This window comes from Sus scrofa, chromosome 1 (genome assembly GCF_054392235.1).
Source record: "Sus scrofa isolate SSC_HxYL_T2T_F1_AM1 chromosome 1, Sscrofa_HxYL_maternal_Yorkshire_Landrace_v2.0, whole genome shotgun sequence".
In the NCBI taxonomy this organism is placed as follows: Eukaryota; Metazoa; Chordata; class Mammalia; order Artiodactyla; family Suidae; genus Sus; species Sus scrofa.
The window spans coordinates 177,116,981-177,138,033 of NC_139383.1; the positions used below are offsets into that span (position 1 = coordinate 177,116,981).

General features: G+C 47.9%; 1 protein-coding gene across 2 annotated transcripts in view; it reads right to left on the bottom strand.

Annotated features, from left to right (window-relative positions):
* The window catches only part of ITGA11 (integrin subunit alpha 11), a 124,614-nt gene extending 114,826 nt beyond the window's left edge, over window positions 1-9,788 (bottom strand). For both annotated transcript variants that reach the window (XM_021100519.2, XM_021100522.2), the window contains exon 1: window positions 9,620-9,788. In XM_021100519.2, the coding sequence (XP_020956178.2) occupies window positions 9,620-9,671 (52 nt within the window). In that variant the 5' untranslated portion in view covers window positions 9,672-9,788. The remainder of the gene's footprint in view (window positions 1-9,619) is intronic.
* Window positions 9,789-21,053: the final 11,265 nt, after the last annotated feature.

Consider the following 21,053-nt stretch of genomic DNA (forward strand, 5'->3'; position numbering starts at 1 on the left):
AGGGACCGAACCCTCAACCTCATGGTTCCTAGTCGGATTCGTTAACCACTGCGCCACGACGGGAACTCCCCATTTCCCATTCTTGCAGTTTCCCAAAGCACACACTCCAGTGTCCTGCCGACCAAACATCAGGCTGTTTGCCAGATAATACTCCCTGCCCTTCTTGCATTTACAAATAATCTCGTTTCCACTTCTCAAATCCCAGAGTCTTTTATCTGGACCTCTCTTACAGCTTTTAGCACTTCCTCCTTGGTATCAGTTATTTATCCAAAGACGTTCTCTCTCCTTTTAGACCATAAACCCCTTAAAGGACCAACTTATCTATTATCTTTTATTCCCTAGAGCACCTAGCATAGCACCTAATATAGGCCACTGTGTTAGGACATCCTTGCATGCATGTGCAAAGAAATTTCAGGTATCTGTCTTGCCCTTAAATATCTTTTGGTTTCCTTGGATAGACAGTTCTTATATTCATTCAATACATATTATTATTTTTTAATAGTGATTTTTATTTTTTCCATTATGGCTGATTTACAGTGTTCTGTCCATTTTCTACTGCACAGCGAGGTGACCCAGTCACACATACATGTACACATTCTTTTTTCTCACATGATCATGCTCCATCACAAGTGACCAGACAGAGTTCCCAGTGCTATATAGCAGGATCCCATTGCTTATCTATTCTCAATACATATTATTTGAGCAGTACTAGGGCTGGCACTGTGGGAGAGCTGGGGATACTGGGACTGACAGATGTGGCCCCTGCTCTAGTCCAGTGGGGGATGTTCAGGCTACTATAATATGGTGTGGTATACGAGGTGTAACGCTGTGGGAAGTATAGGCATCTCTGGATCACGCAAGTGATTGATCCAAGGGCTGAGTCAGGTGAGGCCTTTGGGAGGAAGATCTGAAGAATAAGCCAGGAGGAAGGAGGAGGTTGAATGGAATTTAGGGGAACAGTATGAGTGAAGGACAGAGAGAGCTGGTGTGTCTGAAAAACTAAGAGGCTCGATTTAGTGGAGGTGCCTATGCATGTAGTGCTGCTAGAGGGGAGTCCTGAGTGCAGGTCAGGGCCAGTGATTCAGGGTCTGGTTGGCTCTATTAAAGAGGCTAGACTCAACCTAATGGCAATAGGGAGCCACTGTGGGTTTTAAGTGGGGTGGTGACTATACACTCAGTTTGTGCTTGGGTCTCATTCATCTGCTATTGGGAAAAGTCTGGGTGGATGGGAGGAGGAGGGAGGATGACACCTGAGTTTGGGCTGGGGCCTCAGGCTCATCCAGGGGCTTCTAGCTCTGCCCCCAAGCAAGCCTCCCCTCTCTTCCTGATGGGGCGTCCCTTCCCCACCCCCCTGGGCTTCTCTTGGCCAGTCCCCCTCCTGAGTCAGGTGCTTCCTTCACCTAAACACTCACAACAGCTTCAGTGGTGCCCAGAATCACAAGGTTGAGATGACCCCAATGGGCTCTGTCTAGCCCTTGCTGGACACCTCCCACCATGCCAGTCCATCTGTCTGTGAGCAGTTTTCACCAGGATCCTCGGCCAAATCAGTGTTTCCATGGCCTCCCTTTGGCTTTCCTGGTTCTCTCCCTTGGGGCCACATGGCCCTGTGGGGGACACAGACAGGGTCACCAGTGAACAACCGTCTAACTACCAACTCTCATACCAAATTCCTCTTGTGCCTCAGCCTCTCAAACTCTGATTCTGGGCTGTGTCTCCAGCCTAGCCTGGCTATGAATCCCGTGAAATTGCAGGCTGGGGAGGTGGACTGGAAAACTAGAAGATAAGAGAACAGGTTACATCTTGGCTTCACCACTGACAGCTGTGTGACTCGGCAAAAGTCGTTTCCCTTCTCTGAACAGTGTTTTCTCTTTTGCTTGACTGGGGATTGGGTTTAGTAATCCCAGTGTTTTTTCAGCCTTGGCTGCTCATTAGAATGACTGTGAGCTTTAAAAAAAATAACAAGGCTGGGCTCCACGATGGAGAGTGATGGTGTGTTCTGGTGGGGCCTGGGCACAGGTTTTGTTTTACGCTGTCGTTCTCTTGTTCACCCAGAACTGAGGACCACTGGCTTTGCCCATCACCTGCAAAAAAGGAAAGGCTGAAGTGGGCAGGTAAAAAAAACCCCAAGAAGTGACCCCTTATTTAGAAGGGTTGGCCCAAGAGAACCACAGCAGTACGAATACCTGGAACTGTGGAAAGGCCAGCATTTCAAGTTTTGGCTTCTTGCTTTTACCAAGGGAGCTACTCCAGAGCCCAGCATCAAATGCTTGAAGACTCCCCCAAAAGGTTCTCAAAATAGTCTTGAGGAAGTAACTGGAGCCAGAATTCCATAGCTTAAAAATCATCCCACAGCCCTGGCTGTCTGCCTTTAAAATGGCTCCATGGGGACCCCTGCACCTATGCACAGCAGCACTTTGCATGGGCCTTGCATCTTGTGTGTGATCTGTGCCTTCTCACCCCCATTGTGTTCCCTGTGGCAGAGGCTGAGACTTATCTGACTTGGAATTTCCAGAACCTGGAGATGCCCAGGGTTTAGTAGGTACTGAGTACATACTGGCCAAATGGACAAGCCACCCAGTTTCTTCATCTGTCAAGAGGGATCCTGGTGCCTTCCTTGCCATATTATAAGCCTACAGGGAGAACTTTGTGAGGAGTTGCTCAGGGCCCATACTCAGAAGGGTCCTGGCTTGGTTTAGTGCTCTGTGGTAGCCATACTGAAATTCTTAATCGTTTTTAAAGAAGGGGCCCTGCATTTTCGTTTTGCACTGGGCCCCACAGATTATGTAGTTGGTCTGGCAAGTGTGGTAAGTGGTAGGAATAAACTCAGAGAAGAGTTCTATCTATACACTATTTATGAGACTTTATGATTTTCAACAATCACTGAATATGAGGGGCTATGAGCTCCAGGCAAAGAGCAGTTCCAGTAGAAGGAGAGGAGATGGGTATTGCTTGGTGGGTCTTCTTCCCAGTAGGAAGAGGAAGCAGTAGTCTGAGGGTCAGGAGATGGGCGAGATAGAGAGGATGGATGGTAGAGACTGGAGACATTCCCCAGAGGTCTATAGAGAATGATTCCAATTATCTTATCCTACCTGCCTGCCGCAGATATAGAAAATTGACCATTAGAACTTCATTCCTTTGGCTGAAGCCCTGCTTGTTCCTTAAGTTCGTTCCTCTGATAGTGTGGCAAATTGGATTCCTAATCTCAACTTTGATCATAAGTTCAGCTTCTAAAATCTTAGGGAAATCACTTAGCTTTGAAGAATATCAGTTTCCTCTCTAATTAATAGACATACCAGCTTTCACAGGGCCTCTGACCTCATCTGGCTTGTCCCAGCTGATAGAACAAATACATGGGAATGCTCTTTGCAGACTGTTGGGAACTATACCCACTTGCTCATTTCATGATTTTTCCATGGCCTTCCTGAGGCCCATTTTGCAAGGAAATAGGACTTGGAAATTTGCAGGGTTAGGATTCCTAGTAGCCTAGCCCAACTGGGTGATGCTGCTGGGGGAAGAAAGCTGTCAGCCCCAGCTGTGGAGTCAGGAGCCCCTTCTCTGTGTCATCTTGTTTGGAATCCTGGAGCACATTGCTATAGCAACTTGCCTAACTCACCCCACATGCCACGTGGAAAAACCTCTGCCCACTTTAGAGCAGCATCACCCAAGCCACAGACTGGCTTCTCCTATGTTACAGGATGAAGCCACCCACAAAGCACAAGGGCCCAGGTAGAACGCATCTGACCAGTGATGGAGTAGTAGACTTAGAGGGTTGGACTAGGCCAGGCAGGTCTCTCACCTCAGCTCTTTGGTCTCACCTATTTCAGGTCCTGGTACCTGGAATTCCAAGACTGGTCCCTTGTTCCTTTGGCCCAAGGCACAACTCCATTAAAATGCAAATCCCTTTGGGTGGGACACATGAAGCTATCATCACTTATTAGTGTTGTTTCCTTACTGAATTAACTCATTAGGCCTGGAGCTCAGAGCAGGTTTTGATTAGAGGGATGGGAACTGAGATGGGGAAGGGAGGAGACGAATGGCCACCTGGACCCTGAGAATGGGCTGGAGAGGCAGCTGGCGTGGCTCAGAGTATTGGCACTTGGGGGCAGATGGGAGAGCCCCACTTGGGCCTGAGTGGGAAGGCAAATGAGGGAGAAAGGCTCTCATATTACAAGGCACTGTGTGAAGACCACTTCTCACCAAGCCAGCATCAGGATGGAGAAATCACTGTCTAGCTAAGTGATTAGGGAGGAAGATGCCTCCTCTGGATCAGTGCCACTGTGAGGATGGCCATTTACATAGAGGTCTCATTTTCCCTGAAGACAGTATCTTCCAGCAAGGGCACCTCATTCCTCTTTGTGTGCCCTCCAGACCCATTTTCTTTTTTGGCCACACCTGTAGCATATGGAAGTTCCCTGGATAGGGGTTGAATCCGAGCTGCACCTGCTGGCCTATGCTACTGCCACAGCAACGGCGGATCCGAGCTGCATTTGAGACCTATGCTGCAGCTTATGGCAATGCCAGATCTTTAACCCACTGAGCGAGACCAGGGATCAAACGCACATCCTCATGGACCATGTTGGGTTCTTAACCCGCTGAGCCACAACAGGAACCCCAAGACCCATCTTCTAAAGAGACAATTTGCATGGATTAAGGGCAAACACCAAACACCAACTCTTACTCAATCAGCATGATCCTGGCTGAGCCATTTAACCTCTCACGAGTAACATGGTGATTTCAGTAGTGACTTCCTGTAGTCACAGCAAGGCCTAACTGAGCTGTGAGAAAGTGCCTGGTATCAATCAAGTGAATGGTGGGAAGAGTGATTAAAGAAATGCTACTGTTCGCTGAGGGCTTACTGGGTGCCAGATGCTGTTTCAAGCACTTGACATGAACGAACCATGTATATAGATCATCTAAAGCACACATCAGCCTGTGAAGTTGCTATTCTACCTATTTTACAGATGAGGAAATAAGGCCAAGAGGGGCTTATCCAGGGTCCGCCAAGTAGAACAGATTTGAATCCAGGCACTTGGGCCCCCAGGCCACACACATGCTGACCATTGCTTCTGCTCAGTGAAAGTGCAGGTGACAGAGTAAGTATGGGACAGAGGTGGCTCCGGGGTTGGGGCGGGGTATGTTCAGCTGCATTGACTTTTTCCTCCAGGTGGTATTTTATTCATCTTGTGATGGTCGTAAGCACAGATGAAAACGCTTCTGGAATGTGGGGGGAGCTTATTTGTTTTTGGTTTACAAGAGGACCAATTCCAGTCTCCTCCCCTTCTCCCCTTGCCAGTAACCAACATCTGGGCTTTCAACTAAGAATTTGTACAATTAGGACTTACACGTTGGGGGTGAAGGCAGTCCCCGCCTGGACCACAGCTCCCTAAAGCAAGCACTCCACCCTGACGGCATGTGGATGACTTTGAGGCTCATAATTGTTTTGGGGAAAAGAGTTTCAAATGGCCATGAATTCCTGGTAGTGGTCCGTGGTTTGATGGTGGTGGGGGAGGGGCATTAAGCTATGAGGGTGAGCAGAGATATTATTTTTGAAATGTGTTAGTGCATATTTGAAGGTTGTTTTGTAGCTGACCCTCCCCAAGTCAGCCAGAGGCTGTCCCTGTCGGGGGAGGATTATGATGGAGCCTTTCTCATTGCAATTGCAATAGAACAACGTAAGGAAGACCCTGAAGCCTGTAGTGAGACAGTAATCCCCAAAGTTAGGCATTAAGGAGAGAAAAGAGGGCTTTTTGGATTCTCCAAACTCCCTTCTATATAACAAGAGCCAAGTCAGGTCAGCTTAGACTGTAGTTTTGTCCTAAGCAATGAGTGGAGAGGATGGGAGGGAAGCCCCCTGCTGCTGGGGGAAGCTTCCAGCACAGGAGGGGAGAGAAAGAGGTTCAGAGAGGGCCAAACAAAGGTGAGGTGCTGTCTGAGCTCCTCCAGAGCCCACACCCCTGTGTGTGTGTGGGCTGTGGACAAAGAGAAGGGCAAGGAGATAGACATCCCATCTCTGGGGGTGGGGGTCCACTGCCAGGTAGAGATGGGGGGATGGTGAATAAGGAGAAAGAGGGTCGAACTCCATTCCCATCTCTTTAGGGCCCCCAGGGCCTGCTGTGGAAGGGTCCCAAAGCTCCCTGGCTGTTGGTAGCTGAGAGGCTGGGTCGAGGAGCTCCCAGTAGAGTGGATATTGGGGAGGCAAAGTGACAAAATTTACCTCCTTCCCTGCTCTTCTCAAGCTGGAGAGAGGGGCTTGGATCTTTTTAGTCTTTGCACACCTGTGGTGCCTAGTACTGTACCTTTTCCATACAAGGCTGTTCTCCTGAATAACACCTCCACCCACAAGGACACACAAGAGCCACCCTGAGTGGTACAGTTCTTCTCTCCAACACCACAAAACACTCATGCCAGGATCATATCTACTTCAAGATAGTCTCAACGGCAAAAACAAAACCAAACCCCTGAGTTCCCATTTTGATCAAGACTTTGGACCAGGCCTTTGGGGGGAGGGGTTGGGAAAGTCTAGGTATATTTAGGGCCCTAGCATGTATGTCTCCTCTGAGCTGCCAATACTCCAGCACTTCCTCTAGCCTTCTCTTATGAATCTGAGTTTGAAAGTTACATCTTTGCATCCTTAGATCCCTTACTCAATGGTCAATACTCCTGATGATGATGGAGAAGAAAGACAATCTCCTAAATGCTCAATATGTGCCTGGAACTATCTAAACACTTTATATACACTACACATCTTTGAATAACTCCTTAAGTTCTATCACCCCCCACTTTGCAGGTGAGAAAACTGAGGCACAGATCTGGTGAGTAATTCACCAAGGGAACAGAAGCGCAATTAGCAGAGGTCAGAGCCATCCCAGGCAGTGAGACCCTAGGGCCTTCACCCCCAGGCTGTGCCGATCTCCTGTGTGTCTTTATGTCACCTGTCAGGTAACAAGTGCTCAGTAAAGACTGAGTTTTTAAAGACTCTCCATCTCTTCAATCCTTATGACAGATATATTAGGAAAGTTCTGATTAATGGATCTGTTCTTTATAAACGATAGTTACAAAAGTCTTTGGACTTGTCTACTTCTCTTTTTTTTTCTGGCTTTCTTGACAGTTTTGCCCACCTCATCACCCTCCAGCAGAAGCTCTGGAAAAATTGAGGTTTTTGAATTCATAAAAGGCCTCAAAGAGGACTGACCAACAACTTGGCCTGTGACAGGGCCTCTATCCAGCCAAACTGTGCCGTCACCAGTAGGCGAGCTTCCTGGTAATCCTCACATTGAATCCATGTGATGCATAGAGGAGAGATCACGTCAATCCTGCTCTGGAGGCAGAGGAATGGACCCAGTGACTTCTGCGACCCTTCTAATCTTCAGAGTCCATAATGACCAGTGATCTTTGTGGTTTTAAAATATTCACCTTTTTGTTCTTTGACTAGTTCCAGCAAATAACACTCTCATGTACAAACAGTCCCACTTTAAGTTTTATCCACAGTCTATACACCCCTGCAAGGCCCAGTTCAAATGATATCTCCTCCTCCAGGAAGCCTCCCTTGTCTGCTCAAGCAGAACTGAACTGCAGCCCTTAAAGTCTCTATGCCATGTACTCCCCAGTGCTTCTATTTAGCTTTCCCTGGTCTCCCCTTGTTCTCAGCAACAGCTCAGACTGCATTCATACTTGCGCCCTACCCCCAGCTCCTTGCAAGCAGATGTCGTTCCAACATTGATTGATATGTTTAATGAATCCCATATTTCAAGAACCCAAACTGACCAGACATAACACAGGGGTGGTTTTCTCCATATGAAGGGAGCTCTGAGTCACAAATCCCGTCCCTCTCCTTCATCCACTCCCCATTCCCCTTCACCCCTGCTTTATCATTATTATTATCCAACACTGATTCAGCCCTACTGTGCACCAAATCCTGTGTTAAGAACTTTTCTTACAGGGCCAGCCTCACTTAATTATGCCAACAACTTTATGGTCTCAGAATATCTATCTCCAGTCAGAGAAGGAAACCTATTGGAGAGATTGCATAGCCTGTCCAAGGTGGTACGGCCACAGAACCAAAACTGGAAGCCAGGTCTGATTTCAATGCCTTTGCCCCTAGCTTCCTGAGGTCAGGCTATGGCTAACCTCTAAGGCAGCCACTCCAACTCAGGCTCTGGTGGGGCAATGTATCTGGAGTCACACAGGACTGCATCCCCTTTTCCTGTGGCTGGCTCTCCTAGTGATTTGAAGACAGTTCCTAGAGTTGTCCCCTCCTGCCTAAATGACCTAGAGTGGGCCTTACTACCTTCTCTAGAAGCTGGTTTCTAGGTATATGCTGGCCTGGTCACAGCTCTTCCCCTGCCTTCCCGAACGCTCCTCTCTCCCCAACTTAAAGCATCAATGTTTTTCAGCTGTGACTCTAGGATCTGAACTGAACCCCACCAGCAAAGGCCTTTTCAACTGCAGGCCCTCCCAGAAGCTCCGCTTTACACAGACGGGGAGGGGGTGTGTGTGTGCACTTGTTTCCTCTGATACCCCAAGACTGGGACGAGCGAGCACGGGCTGGGCTGGGGGATCTCCTTCTGCGCCCCTTGAGGGCGCCTCTTCCCCTGCCACTGGCCCCAGCCCGGACCTAGAGCCCACGCAGAAGGGGAGGAAAGGCCCGGCGGCTAGTCCCTGAGGCTCCGGTCCCCGCCGCAGCGCCCGGCGCCTCGGAAGAGGGTCCTGCACCCTTTGGAGATCAGTAAAACAGCGCCGCTATCCGCCGCCCCCGCGTGGCGGGTCACACCAGGTCGCCGCGTGTGGGGAATCCCCGGCCCGACGGCCCAATTCGGAGAGCACTGGGCTGGCCTCTCGCTCCCCACCGCGCACCCCGACACCTGGAGTGCATTAGGCGGTAGCACACTTCTCGGCGACGGCGGCGTCCTCCAGTCGATTGAATGAGCGCACAATTCAAGCGCGGATTGGGGACGATAGCCAGTCCCTACCTCGAGTGTCAGGTAACGTTCCCAGGGGCCCTGGACTGTAGAGCTGCGCCCCGCTGCCTTGGGCCCGTCCGGCCACGGCTCGCCCCAGCCTGGGCTCCGACCGCCACGAGGCTTCGCCCTGTCCCCGCCAGAGGGACTAGAGGCGGCTTTCGGCTCTCGGCTCTCCCCCGGCCTACCCCCACCGCCCGCCCCCTCGCCCCCGGAGCCGCCGCTCCCGGCTCTCCACACTTAGGGATGCTCCCTCCGAGTGCCCTGTCCCCTTCCCTTGCCCCGGCCGGCCGCGCGGCTTCCGTGCTCCCAAGCGCCCCCACTCCTCCGGGGCTGCCTGGGAAGCCCGGCGGGGCCCTTGGAGGTACCCAAGGCGCCTTCGGGCCACCCGACCTCCGGCACTTTTCAACTCAAGCCTCTTCAACTCTTCCCAAACACACCAAAGTCCCGGCTCCAGGCCGCCTCCACGCGCCTCCCTCTTGTGCGGAACTTGGCGGAGTCGCTAGACTGCAGCCAGTTCCTGCGGGGACCCACGTCCCCAAGAGCCGCTGAGGTCGGACCCTGGGAGCGCATCGCGTCCCATTCCTGGAAGCCGGATCTGAGGCCTCAGCGGGCCAGGGAGGGGCTCCCAGAGGCCAGGGGGGTCCAGAGGGGTCACGTACCTGGCCACAAGCTGAGGGCCCAGGCCACCAGGAGGCCCCTGGGCAGGTCCATGGCCCGCGGCGCGGCTGCGGGGACCTGGTTGCGGAGCGGCAGCGGGGGGCGGCGAGCCAGAGCGGCAGCCTCCTCTGCGCGGCGCCCGGAGCCTGCACTGCGCTCGGCGCCCGGCTCCCTGACAGCCGCGGCTCCTTCAGAGGAAGTGGGAGGGCCCGAGCGGCGGGGAGGGGCGCCCGGACACCGCTGGGCTCTGGCTGCGATCCAGTCTCGGCCCCTCTGCCACCTGGGCAGGCGGCAGGCTTCGGCCTCAACGCCTCTCCAGATCTCTCCTGCCCCCATCCCGCCTTTGCCTTAGGAGAAAACCCCAAGAGAACCGCTTCGGGGAATCCGCTCAGCACGCAGCCATCTCCCTCCACACCACCGCCCCCAGATTCAGAGTCTGTTCAGGAAAAGTGGCTTAGATTCCTATTTCCCAGAGGAAGGAGCTTCAGAAAGTTCAGAGGGGTCCCTCCGGTGACCTAGGACACCGGCCATGAATCTAGTCTCCCTTGGCCAGGAGACGTCCCTTCAACGCCCATTCTGAGACAAGCCCCTGCTCTCCTGCTTGTCCCCTGCTCACCCTGGGGCTTGGAGTGGAAAGGCCACAGTGCTTCTCCTGATCCTGGGATAAATGCAGAGGCCCCCCCACCCCCGGCACCTCCCACACCTGAGGCATTCCAAAGCATTCAGGAGGACCCTGTACCCACTTGCTACCATAACAGTGAAGCTCTTCTTTGGAACCTAGCCACCTTCCTTCCCAGCTCTCCAAACCACTGACAATTAAATTCAACGCACATTTGTTGCACAAGCTTTAAATCAGGCCCTGGACCACAACCCGTGGGTGTGGAGGCTGGCCTTTCTAGCAAGGAAGAAAGCTGAGACAGAGGGTAGGATGGCCAGTGTGGTGAAAACTAGACCAGAAGTGCGATCTTCCTTTCTTTCTCAGGAAAACCTTCTCTCAACTCTCCCTCCCCTGTACCATATCCTGACCAGGTCAGGTCCCCAGACACATGCTCATTTTCTCTCTCTTCCCACTGCCCCTCCCTCATTTTTTCAATGTACTTAGTAGAAACTAGCTATTAATTAGTGTAATCATTTGATTAACTTTTCTCTCCTTGTCCAGACTAAAAACACCATTGGGCTAAGAATCCCTCTTCGATTCACAACTGAGCACTTAGCTCCCAGCAACTCAGGAACATCCTAAGTGGGAGGATGGATGGATAGAAGAGGGCAAGTGATGTGTGGGTGCAGTGGGGGCAGAGATTTCTGTCTGGGAAGAATGGGTTTCCCAGAGGAGGTGACATTCAGGTTGGGTCCTGGAGGAGAAGGTGAGTTTTGAGAAGGCCCAAGTTCACACAGGGCATTGTGCCTGCCTCCCCAAGAACATTCTACCTTGGTTTTCATTCTGCATCTTCACCTCTCCTAGTCAGCCACAGTCTGTGAAGGAAGATGATTCCATCTCTGGTGAGTGTGTGTGTGTCGGGGCGGGGGTGGGGGGCAGGCATGTGGTTTAGGCTGAAATGAATCAGTGTATTGCCATCCTCTGGCCAGAGTTTAAGAATAAAGGGCAACATGACAAAGGAAGAAGGTTTTCTGGGAAATAAGCATTCTTGCCCTTCTAAACGAGCCCCTAGAATGAACTACCTAACTAGCTAACTAACTCTCCTCTTTTCTCCTACCCTCGCAGCCCGGGCTGGGACAAAGAATCATGTAGGTCTGGAAGTTGACAGGAATTGAGGTAGGGAAGGGAGATCTGGTCCTGGGATGGGGGCAGATGCTGGATGACAGAATGGAAAAACCAAGTGCAGGAGGGTTTTACTGGACCCCTGAATTGAGCCACCCCCTCAGTCCACTCCCATGAGGACTTTCCAGTTAGGCGACCAAGAGTCCTCTTTCTTGTTTAAGTGGGTTTGAGTCACAATGCTTTGCATTTGGAGCATCCTGATAACAGCTCTCCAAGGAGCTGCAAACCACTTCCCTGCCTTATACAAATCCATGCTTTCCCCAGTGTTCTCAAATTGCAAGTGCATGGGAGTCGCCTGGCACACTTGTGAAGACTTTCCCTTGAGATCAGGAAGTCCCGATGGGTATCATAGGGACTCTGCTGTGCCGATGGGCTGAGGACCCCTGCTGAAACGGCCTGCTGCTTGCCAAAGGTGCTCTCCTTTGGCAAGTAGGTGTGTTGCTGCTGGTCTTAAGGTAACAACTCAGCCATTCATTAAACTCACATTGTCCTCATCCGGGGCATGAGCCTCGTGAATATGTGATATGTGCCTTTGTGTGATCTGGGGGGTGAGGAGGGGGAGAGGTGTGCCCTCATTTATTCTTCCAACAAGTACCTGAGTGCCTACTGTGCCCCTGTGCTCTGCAAGTCACACAAGAGAAGCTGAGATGAGACATAATCTCATATTTATTGATGCAATCATTATTTATTATTTAGTCATTCATTTAAACCATTTATTATTTAATGATTATTGAACATTATTTAAATCACACAAAGCAGCAGTGTGTGGGAGATAAACACAAGATCCAGAGTCAATCTGGAGATCAGAATTGGACAACATGCTATATGGAAGCCGGGATTTGAGATGAATAATAATTACAACAATCATACACACATACATACATACATAGCATATTTATTTATTTAATTATTTTACTGAGGTGTAATTCACACACCATAAAATTCACCATGCAATTCAGCAATTTTCAGTATACTCACAAAGTTGGCAACTATTACTACTAATTTCAGAATATTTCGTCACCCTCAAAACAAACTAATCATTAGTAGTCTCTCCCCATTCCTTCACCCAAGCCCCTGGTAAGTACTAGTTTGTTTTCTGTCTGGAGTTGTCTATTCTGGACACTTCATGTAAACGGAATCATATATACAATATGTGGATTTTTGTGTATAGCTTCTATCACTTAGCGTGTTTCCAAGGTTCATCCATATTGTAGCATATCAGTATTTCATTCTTTTTTATTGCCAAAAAACATTCCATTATATGGCTATAGCACATTTTGTTTATCCACTCATCAGATGGCGGATATTTGGTTGGTTCCACTTTTTGGCTGTTATGAATGATGCTGTTACGGACATCTTTGTGCAAGTTTCTGTGTGAACATATGTTTTCAGTTCTCTTGGGTATATACCTAAGCATTTAAGGTATACTAAGGAGTAGAATTTCTGGGTCATAAGGTAACTCTTCGTCTAATCATCTGAGGCACTGCCAAACTATTTTACAGTGGCCACACTATTTTACATTCTCACTGGCATTGTATCAGGGCTGTACATGGTGTTTTATTAACTTTGAAATCTGCTTCACATCTATGATCACATTTAATAATAGTAATAATAATAATAATAAAGAGGGTCACAAGGGTCCTGCAAGGAATTATGTTCATTTTTATAGATAAAGAAATTGTGTCAGTGAGGATTCTTTCAGTTGCAAGGAATAGTAACTCTACACAAATTTACTGAAGCATAAAAGGGAATGTACTAGCTCATGTAAATAGAAAATAGAAAGGTGACTGCCGCAGGTATGGCTGGATCAAGAGTCTTGAAGGAGACTCTTGTCTTTTTCTGTCTTCTCTTAGTTTTGCATCACTCTGCTTTCCTATTCTGCAGCAGACAGGATTTCTCTGACTACCAGAACGATGTAACCAGGAAACCCAAGCTTAAACTTTTGTAGATTCTAAAGGGAGAGAGATGGTCTTCTTTGCTAGATCTAGCAGAAAAGTTCAGAGTTTTGGTTCACGCCTGCCCCTGAACCAATCATTGTCTGGAGAATATGGTACTATAATTGGCCCATCTGGGGCACACGCCCAACCCTGAGGAATTGGGAAGAGAAGGGCATTATGAATGATGGCCCTAACAAGACTACATATTATAGGAGAGAAGTTCCCTAAAGCAAACAGAAAAAGGGGGATGACAAAGTATACTGGACAGACAAAATCCACAGTTACTAACTCCACTTTAGAAATCTAAGTTTAAAGCAGCAAGAGAGTCACCCAAGATCCCACAACACCCACATGGCAAAACTGGGATTAGAATTCAGGTGTTCTGGCAGCATATTCTGAACTCATCAGAGCATCACATTTGGATGGGGGAGGTAACCATCTCAGGCCAGGAATGCGTGTGCAAATTTAGCCCAGAGAGTCATGTGGGCAGATCCTCTGACTCTTAAGCTCTCAGTCTAGGCACCCTCTTCTGGAGGTCCCTTGCTTCTCTAGGAAGGAAAGGTGGGAAAGATGCCATCCCCTCCCAAGGAACCCACAACCCCTGAGCACTGACAACAGAAGCCTAGTTCAGTTAGGACTCACATATTCTTCTTCCAGGAAGGTACTTGGGGCAGCCCAATCTGCTTTCATTTTGGAGGGCACCTCTGTCTTTTTACTCAGAGGGAATTTTCTCACCTCTGTGACCTAGGTTGATCAGCTGTCCTGGTTTGCCTGGGACCAAGACGTTCCTGGGGCCGCTAGACTTTCAGAGTCCAACTAGGGCAATCCCTGGCCAACTGGACAGACCTATCCCCCATCTCTGTTTTGGACTTCTGCCTCATTTTCTTCCATTTTTATCTCCAACACTTCCCTCTCCACCCCTCCCCTCTCAGGTATCTCTCTTTCCCATTCTCTGGGTATTTCTCTCTACCTTCTCTGATCTCAGGTGTTTCCCATACAGCCACTCTCCATGTCAACATGGCAGTGGGGGTTGGGGGGTCTGCTTTGAGGCACACTCTGGCTCCCCAGCTCCTCTCTGCCCCCACAACCCCCCATCCTCCATGGATCTGGCCTCCTCCCTATGCCTTGTCTGTCACTTTGTACTTCAGAAATGCAAAATCTTTTTTTTTTTTTTAAAGATTAACTTAAGTAAACTTACAGTTGCTGGGAAGGCACATCTTCTGCCAAAAAACGATATAATAAATTCCAAAGCCAAAAAGAAAGAACAAAAAGATGTAGAAAAGAAAGCTACAAGACTGCTTTAGTTATCTGTTGTTTGAATGACACATGCCAAAGTTCTGGAGCAGTAGTGTGGATGATGGAACGGGGATTGTGTTTGTCACATATGTAGGGCTTAGAGGGCTTCCCTTGGTTTCTGTTTGTCACGCCAGGTCTCATCTCTGCCAGCAATTTGAAGGACATTAGCTTTGAACAAATGTGTTTACACCAGGGAGTTCCCGTCGTGGCACAGTGGTTAAGGAATCTGACTAGGAACCATGAGATTGAGGGTTCGATCCCTGCCCTTGCTCAGTGGGTTAACGATCTGGCGTTGCTGTGAGCTGTGGTGTAGGTCGCAGACGCGGCTCGGATCCCGCGTTGCTGTGGCTCTGGCATAGGCTAGCAGCTACAGCTCGGATTAGACCCCTAGCCTGGGAACCTCCCATATGCTGCGGGAAGCAGCCCTAGAAAAGGCAAAAAGACCAAAAAAAAAAAAAAAAAAAAAGTGTTTACACCAGTGGCTTACGTTTGCCTCAGGCACTTTCCACTTGAAGTAGAATGTCCATTCCAAACATTGGGGTGGGTGGATGCCACCTTCTACCAAGTGCTGCGCCTGAGCCCCAACTTCAGTCTCGCTGCCAAGAGTCAGTGACTGGGATTTCTGCTAGGACCAAGCCCTGTATCTGACCTATACCAAATCCAGGAAGTTATTTTCTGATCTCCACTTCTCAAGCCACAAGTATGTACAGCATTTGCAGTAAAGATATCAAAGAGAAGGAGTATGGCCACAGCACAAACAGAGAGCGGAATGGATAAGGAAACATCTTTTTGATGAAAAATATGTCAAAGAGTATGAGAGAATACAAAGCACCTTAACAGTCTAGAGGTAGCAGACAATACACTGGTTAAGAGGCCATTTCTGATGAAGGTAGATGAGCTAAACCCTTGACATCGGACCAGACTGGAAAAGCCACATCAGAAACATCTATCCCCAGCGACAACCACATGAAGAATAACTGCCTTCAGCTGAGCACTTGATATGGCCAAATGTAACTCCTCCATCATTCCCTTTAGTCATCAGTGCAGCCCAGGTGGTTGTCCAGGACTTTCATCCTGGCCCTGGCTGGGCTGAGATACCAAGGAGAAGCCCTGAGAGTTCGGGGTCTGGATGGAGCGCACAAGAGTAAAGATGAGCTTACACGGGGCTCTCAGGAAGCAGTCATGACACTAAGCTAAGACAGCAGAGAAAGGGATTCCCACAGCTCATGGACAAGGGGCAAGGGATCAGACGCTGAGCCCTTCAAGAAGTGTTTTACGAAGTACCACACTAGGGATGGAGTGACACACCAGATGTGGTTCTTCCCTCTCTATGAAACTCCTAATCCAGGAGAGGAGGCAAATGTGTACACTACTAATCAGGGGCCACTTATTGACCACTTACTGCACTGGATGCTTACCATTTCCTTTAACCCTCGTGACAATACTGCGAAGTGGTATAATTATTACCTGCCTTTTACACAGGAAGACCTAAAGGCTCAAAGAGGTGAAGTTCCAGAACTTGTACAGGGCAGACCTAGGATCTGAATGTGGTGTGGTCTGATCCCAGGTTCTGAACTCCTAATCCCTTGGTTTCATTGGTGTTCGGTACTGGAGGTAGATGGCACTGTGATAAGTGTTAGAAGAATGACCAAGTGCCAGGGGAGCACAGAGAAGGGTCAGGGAAGGAGGTAATATCCGAGCTGGCTTTGGAAGTAGGAATTTTTCAGAAGGAAAGTGGGGAAGGGCATTCTAAGTAGAGGAAGTGGTAACAAACAAGACAGCAGGAGTTCAAGCTGTGCCCGGGGAATGGTAAGCAGTCGAAAGCAGTTGAAAGTGGCCCAAGTGTAAGAACAGAGGAAACACCAGTTCTGGGTTTCTATCCCTTCAAGAGTCAGCTGCCTCTGGGGAATTTGGGGAGAGGAAATCTGCTCCCGAGTTAGCCCACAGAAACCACTTCTTTGGTATCACAGTCATTGTCAATACTCTAATGTATTTGCTTAGCATGCACCATTCCTGTGAATGCTTCTACCTGCAAGCCCAAAGGTCCTCTGGTCCCTGGAGCTCTTGCAGCAGGCTGGGAGTGCTGGAGAATTAGTGGCAGCAGGCCTCAACCAGTGACCCAAGCTCCCACACCTCTTGCTGTGGACTAACATTTGTGTGTCCCCTGCCCCCAATTGGTATGTTGAATCCTAACCCCCAAGGTGATAGTATTAGGAGATGGAGCCTTTTGGAAGTGATGAGGTCATGAGGGCAGAGCCCTCATGAATGGGATTTGTGTTCTTAAGAAAGTGGTCCCAGAAAACCCCCTTACTTTTTGCACCATGTGAAGTTACAGCCAGAAGTCACTATCTACAGACCAGAAAGCAGGTCATCACCAGACCCTGGATTGCTGACATCTTGTTCCTGTTATTTAAAAGCCACCCAGTCCATGGTGTCTTTGTTACAGCAGCCTGAATGGACTAAGACATTCCTCCCTAGGGACAACTCTGAAGCATGCTCTACAGCCTCCCAGGGAGCCCAGTGGACTTGAACCTGTTACCCACAATGGCAACTTGCTCACTACCGCATGCAGCACTGACATCCTTCCCTTCCCCTGACAGTGCTTCTTGGGATCATCTCCCTCCCCATCTCCTGGGTATTTTCACTTAAATTCTTGTATCAGGGTCTACTTAGAGCAGAACCCAACATAAAGCAGATGGTTTAGAGAGGTGAAGTAACTTGCTCCGAGTTTCACAGCTAGAAAGTGGCAGCACTAGGATTTGAACCTGGGGACATGAGAGGAATTCAGATAGTGCCTCCAAACCACTCTAATTATACTGCTTCCAGACTTTCTCACATCTGTTCAAGCATCTGGAATACCTGGGGATGCCTAAAATTCTGCCATTTGAGTTTCTGGCTCCAGGTATACTTATGGAAAAAGAAAATTCTCCTTGGGAACTAGATTAGCCTATTAGCTAATATCAGCCATTCACATGTAGTATGAACTTACCACATTTTCTTCCTTAAGGTCCTTGAACAGAGGAGCAACTTTAACAGGGAAGAGAAAGGAATATGATTTTGTAGGGAACGTGGGTGAGGAGCACCAACTTTTATGCTGCTGGAGGGATCAGGAGGAGAAAGCAGACCCTCAGAAAGGCAGCTCAGAAGGTGATAAAAATGAGCACGTCCTATCCACATTTAGTGGAGAGCCAGTTCTAGTCCTCTGCTCGCTGACATCCTTAGCTCGCAGGGGTTTCTGAATGCCACAAGTTGCATAAGTGATTTTGGAAGGTGAAGAGGAGAAATAGGGGAGCACAGCCCAAGACAAACCATTAAAAACATTTGTGACAATGTGACCACTGACAAAACCCACTATCTAATCTCTATTTCCAGCCAGTCTCGCTCAACCCAGTGACCAGAATTTTAAAAGGATGCTACCTCCTCTTCTGCCATGGGCTTGAGGGGCCAGCCTTGTCCCTGTGATCAAATGCCTGCCAGGCTTGGGAAGCCACCAGTGGGTGCTTGCCTGGAGTCTCTGTCTATCCTTATTTCTACAAAGAAGACTGATTTGCTTTGCCAGGGAAAGCTGTCCCCAGACTGCCCCAGCTGCTGCTGCTCATCCTCAGGCATGTACTAGAAATAAACATTTCCCAAGCAATTTGCAGCTGGGGGCAGAGGCCAAGTGGTGGTGGCTGGGGATGGGGAGATAGGTATGGTGGGTGTGGATGTTTTAGTTGATATTTGGGTAATGAATACTTCTGTGAACATTTTTGTCTTTGCTGAGTATTAGTGAGAAAAATGTGGGTGCAAGTGCTAGGCTTAGGGCCTCTTAAGAACTTCCCCCTCGGTGAATGCCAAAAAATTAAGCAGAGGATTATTGCAAGGGAAATGGAGACAGCAGCTTCCTTGGTGTTTGCAGAATTTCAAAACAGGCTCTGCAAATCACTGGTGGTCCTTGCAGTTTCTTTCTTTCTTTCTTTCTTTTTTTTTTTCCTTGCAGTTTCTCATGGGGCTGTGCGGTAGGGAGTGTAGTGGTTACACACACGGCCCTTGGGCTCAGAGAGACCTGGGTTAGAATTCCTGGCCCTTCAACAGAAGGGTGACTTGCAACTTACATTTCACCACCTATTGAATGAAAATGATAAAAAAAAAAACAACCCAGCTCCTATAGACCACTTACCAAGTGCCAGACACAATTCTAAACACTTGATGTATATTAACTCACTGAATCATCACAAAAACTGTATGAAATTGTTGCTCTCATTATTCCCATTTTACAGATGAGAAAACTGAGGCACAAAGGGGGTCATAACTTGTTCAAGGACAGTCAACAGATAAGTGGTGGAGCCTGGAGATGCCCTCAGGCAGTCTGGCTGCAGCACCCTGGACCACTCTCTGCTTCTTGGGTTTCTGTGAGGAGCAGATGAAATGCAGCCTGTAAAGGGTTTGGCTCAGTGCCCACCACATGGCAAGCTCTCAATAAATGTTAGCTTTTATTATTAACAACATATGAAATGAGTTGAGCTATCTGCACCATTTGAGATTCTTAACAATGCCTGACATTCGTTTCGCTCTGTATATAATTCAAAGAGCTTTCCCAATTATGTCCCCTATAATCCTCCCTGATGCCCTGTGAGGGCAGTGGGGCAATTTAGAGTGGCATGATTATTGGACAAGCATGCATACAGAAACCCCAAAACAGTCAGTAACTTGCATGGGGTCCCACACTAGCTCTCTGCTCATACCATCCTTCAGCAAGCTTGAACTGATATCCCACAGCCTGAACTACAAACGTGTGGGCTGCAAAAAAATACCAAAGAACCATCGGCATGGACACTTTGGTAAGTGTAATTCATATTCTATTTACTCAAACATTTTTATACCCAACTGTATGACGTGTGATACAACAATAACAATTAATTGTGTATACTCTAGGTTTTTATCATAGGGATCTGAGGAGATTACAATAAATGAAGATGTGACAAACCCAGTAAATCACCAACAAGTGAAAAATAAACATAGAAGACCAAGAGGCAAACAATAGAACTAAGATTGGGACAGCATTCTCCAGTTTCTGAACATGTATGATGTCATTTCAACATCCCAGCAAGCCCCTACCAAATAGCACCAGCTTCCTAATTGTGCCATAAAACCTGGGCTGAGGAGAGTCATGTGACTAAACTCAAATCTTCTACTCTTGTTGAGTTTCGCCTGAGTGTTTTGTTCGTTACTGAAAGAGCAGTGTTAATGTCTCGCACTACTTTTCAGGAAGACTCTAGAGCTGGAATGTTTGGCTTCAAATCTCAGCCCTGACAGTTAGTAATCTGGTGACTTTACTTGAGTTACTTAAGCTCTTGGTGTTACAGAATTCTCACCTATTGAGAACAACCACCTCATGTAGCTACTGTGAGGACTAAATGAGTTAACACATATAAAGTGTTTAGAAAAGTCCCTGGCATGTAGTAAGTGCTAATTGCCTTTATAAAAATAGAAACAAAAAATAATCTCCCACAGAGATTGTAGAATCACGTATCCTTCTGGCAAGCCTGTATTTTGCTTTATAGATTTTGAATCACCAGGTGCACACAAATTTAGAATTGTCACACCTTCATAGTGACTTGAACCTTTCGTTGTTATAAAGTGTCCTTATCATTAAGAGTGCTTTTTGCCCTAATATCTAGTTTGTCTGATATTAACATAGTTACAGGGCTTTCTTTTGGTTAGTGTTTGCATGGAATATCATTTTCTGTTCTTTTGCTTTCAACTTTTCTGTATCTTGGTGTTTTAGACCTACTCATGTCACTAGCATTTAATTATTTTTAGGTTTAATTTGTTAAACAGTTTTTTTTTTTTTTTTTGGTGTCTTTAATTTTATGGCTGCACCCTTGGCATATGTATTGAATCCGTGGGCCAGGGATTGAATCCGAGCCACAGCTGCAACCCACACCAGATCCTTTTAAGTCACTGCACCGGGTTGGGGATCAAACTCCCACTTCCACAGTAACCCAAACCATTGCAGTTGGATTCTTAACCCACTGTGCCACAGTGGGAACTCCTGTTAAATTGTTTTTTAATTGGAGCACTTGATCCATTTACATTTAATTGTCACTATACCTTAGTTTAAATCTACTATCTTAGTATTTTCTTTCTATTTGTCCCGTTGATTCGTGCTTCTTTTCCTCTTTTTCTTGCTTTCTTTTTGATAGGTTATTTGTAATTATTCTATTTCTCCCTCTGTTTGGTGGAAAGTAATAGTCATTTGCTATCCATTAATGATTCCCTATAGAATCCAGCATGCATCTTTTAGATTTATGAAAGTCTAATATTAAGTGCTTTTATCCCCTCTCAGACAATGCAAGGGCCTCACAACATTTGCACTGCTAGTCTCCTGATTTATATACAGTTGATTTTATTTTAATTCTCATTTATTTTATTTTATTGTCT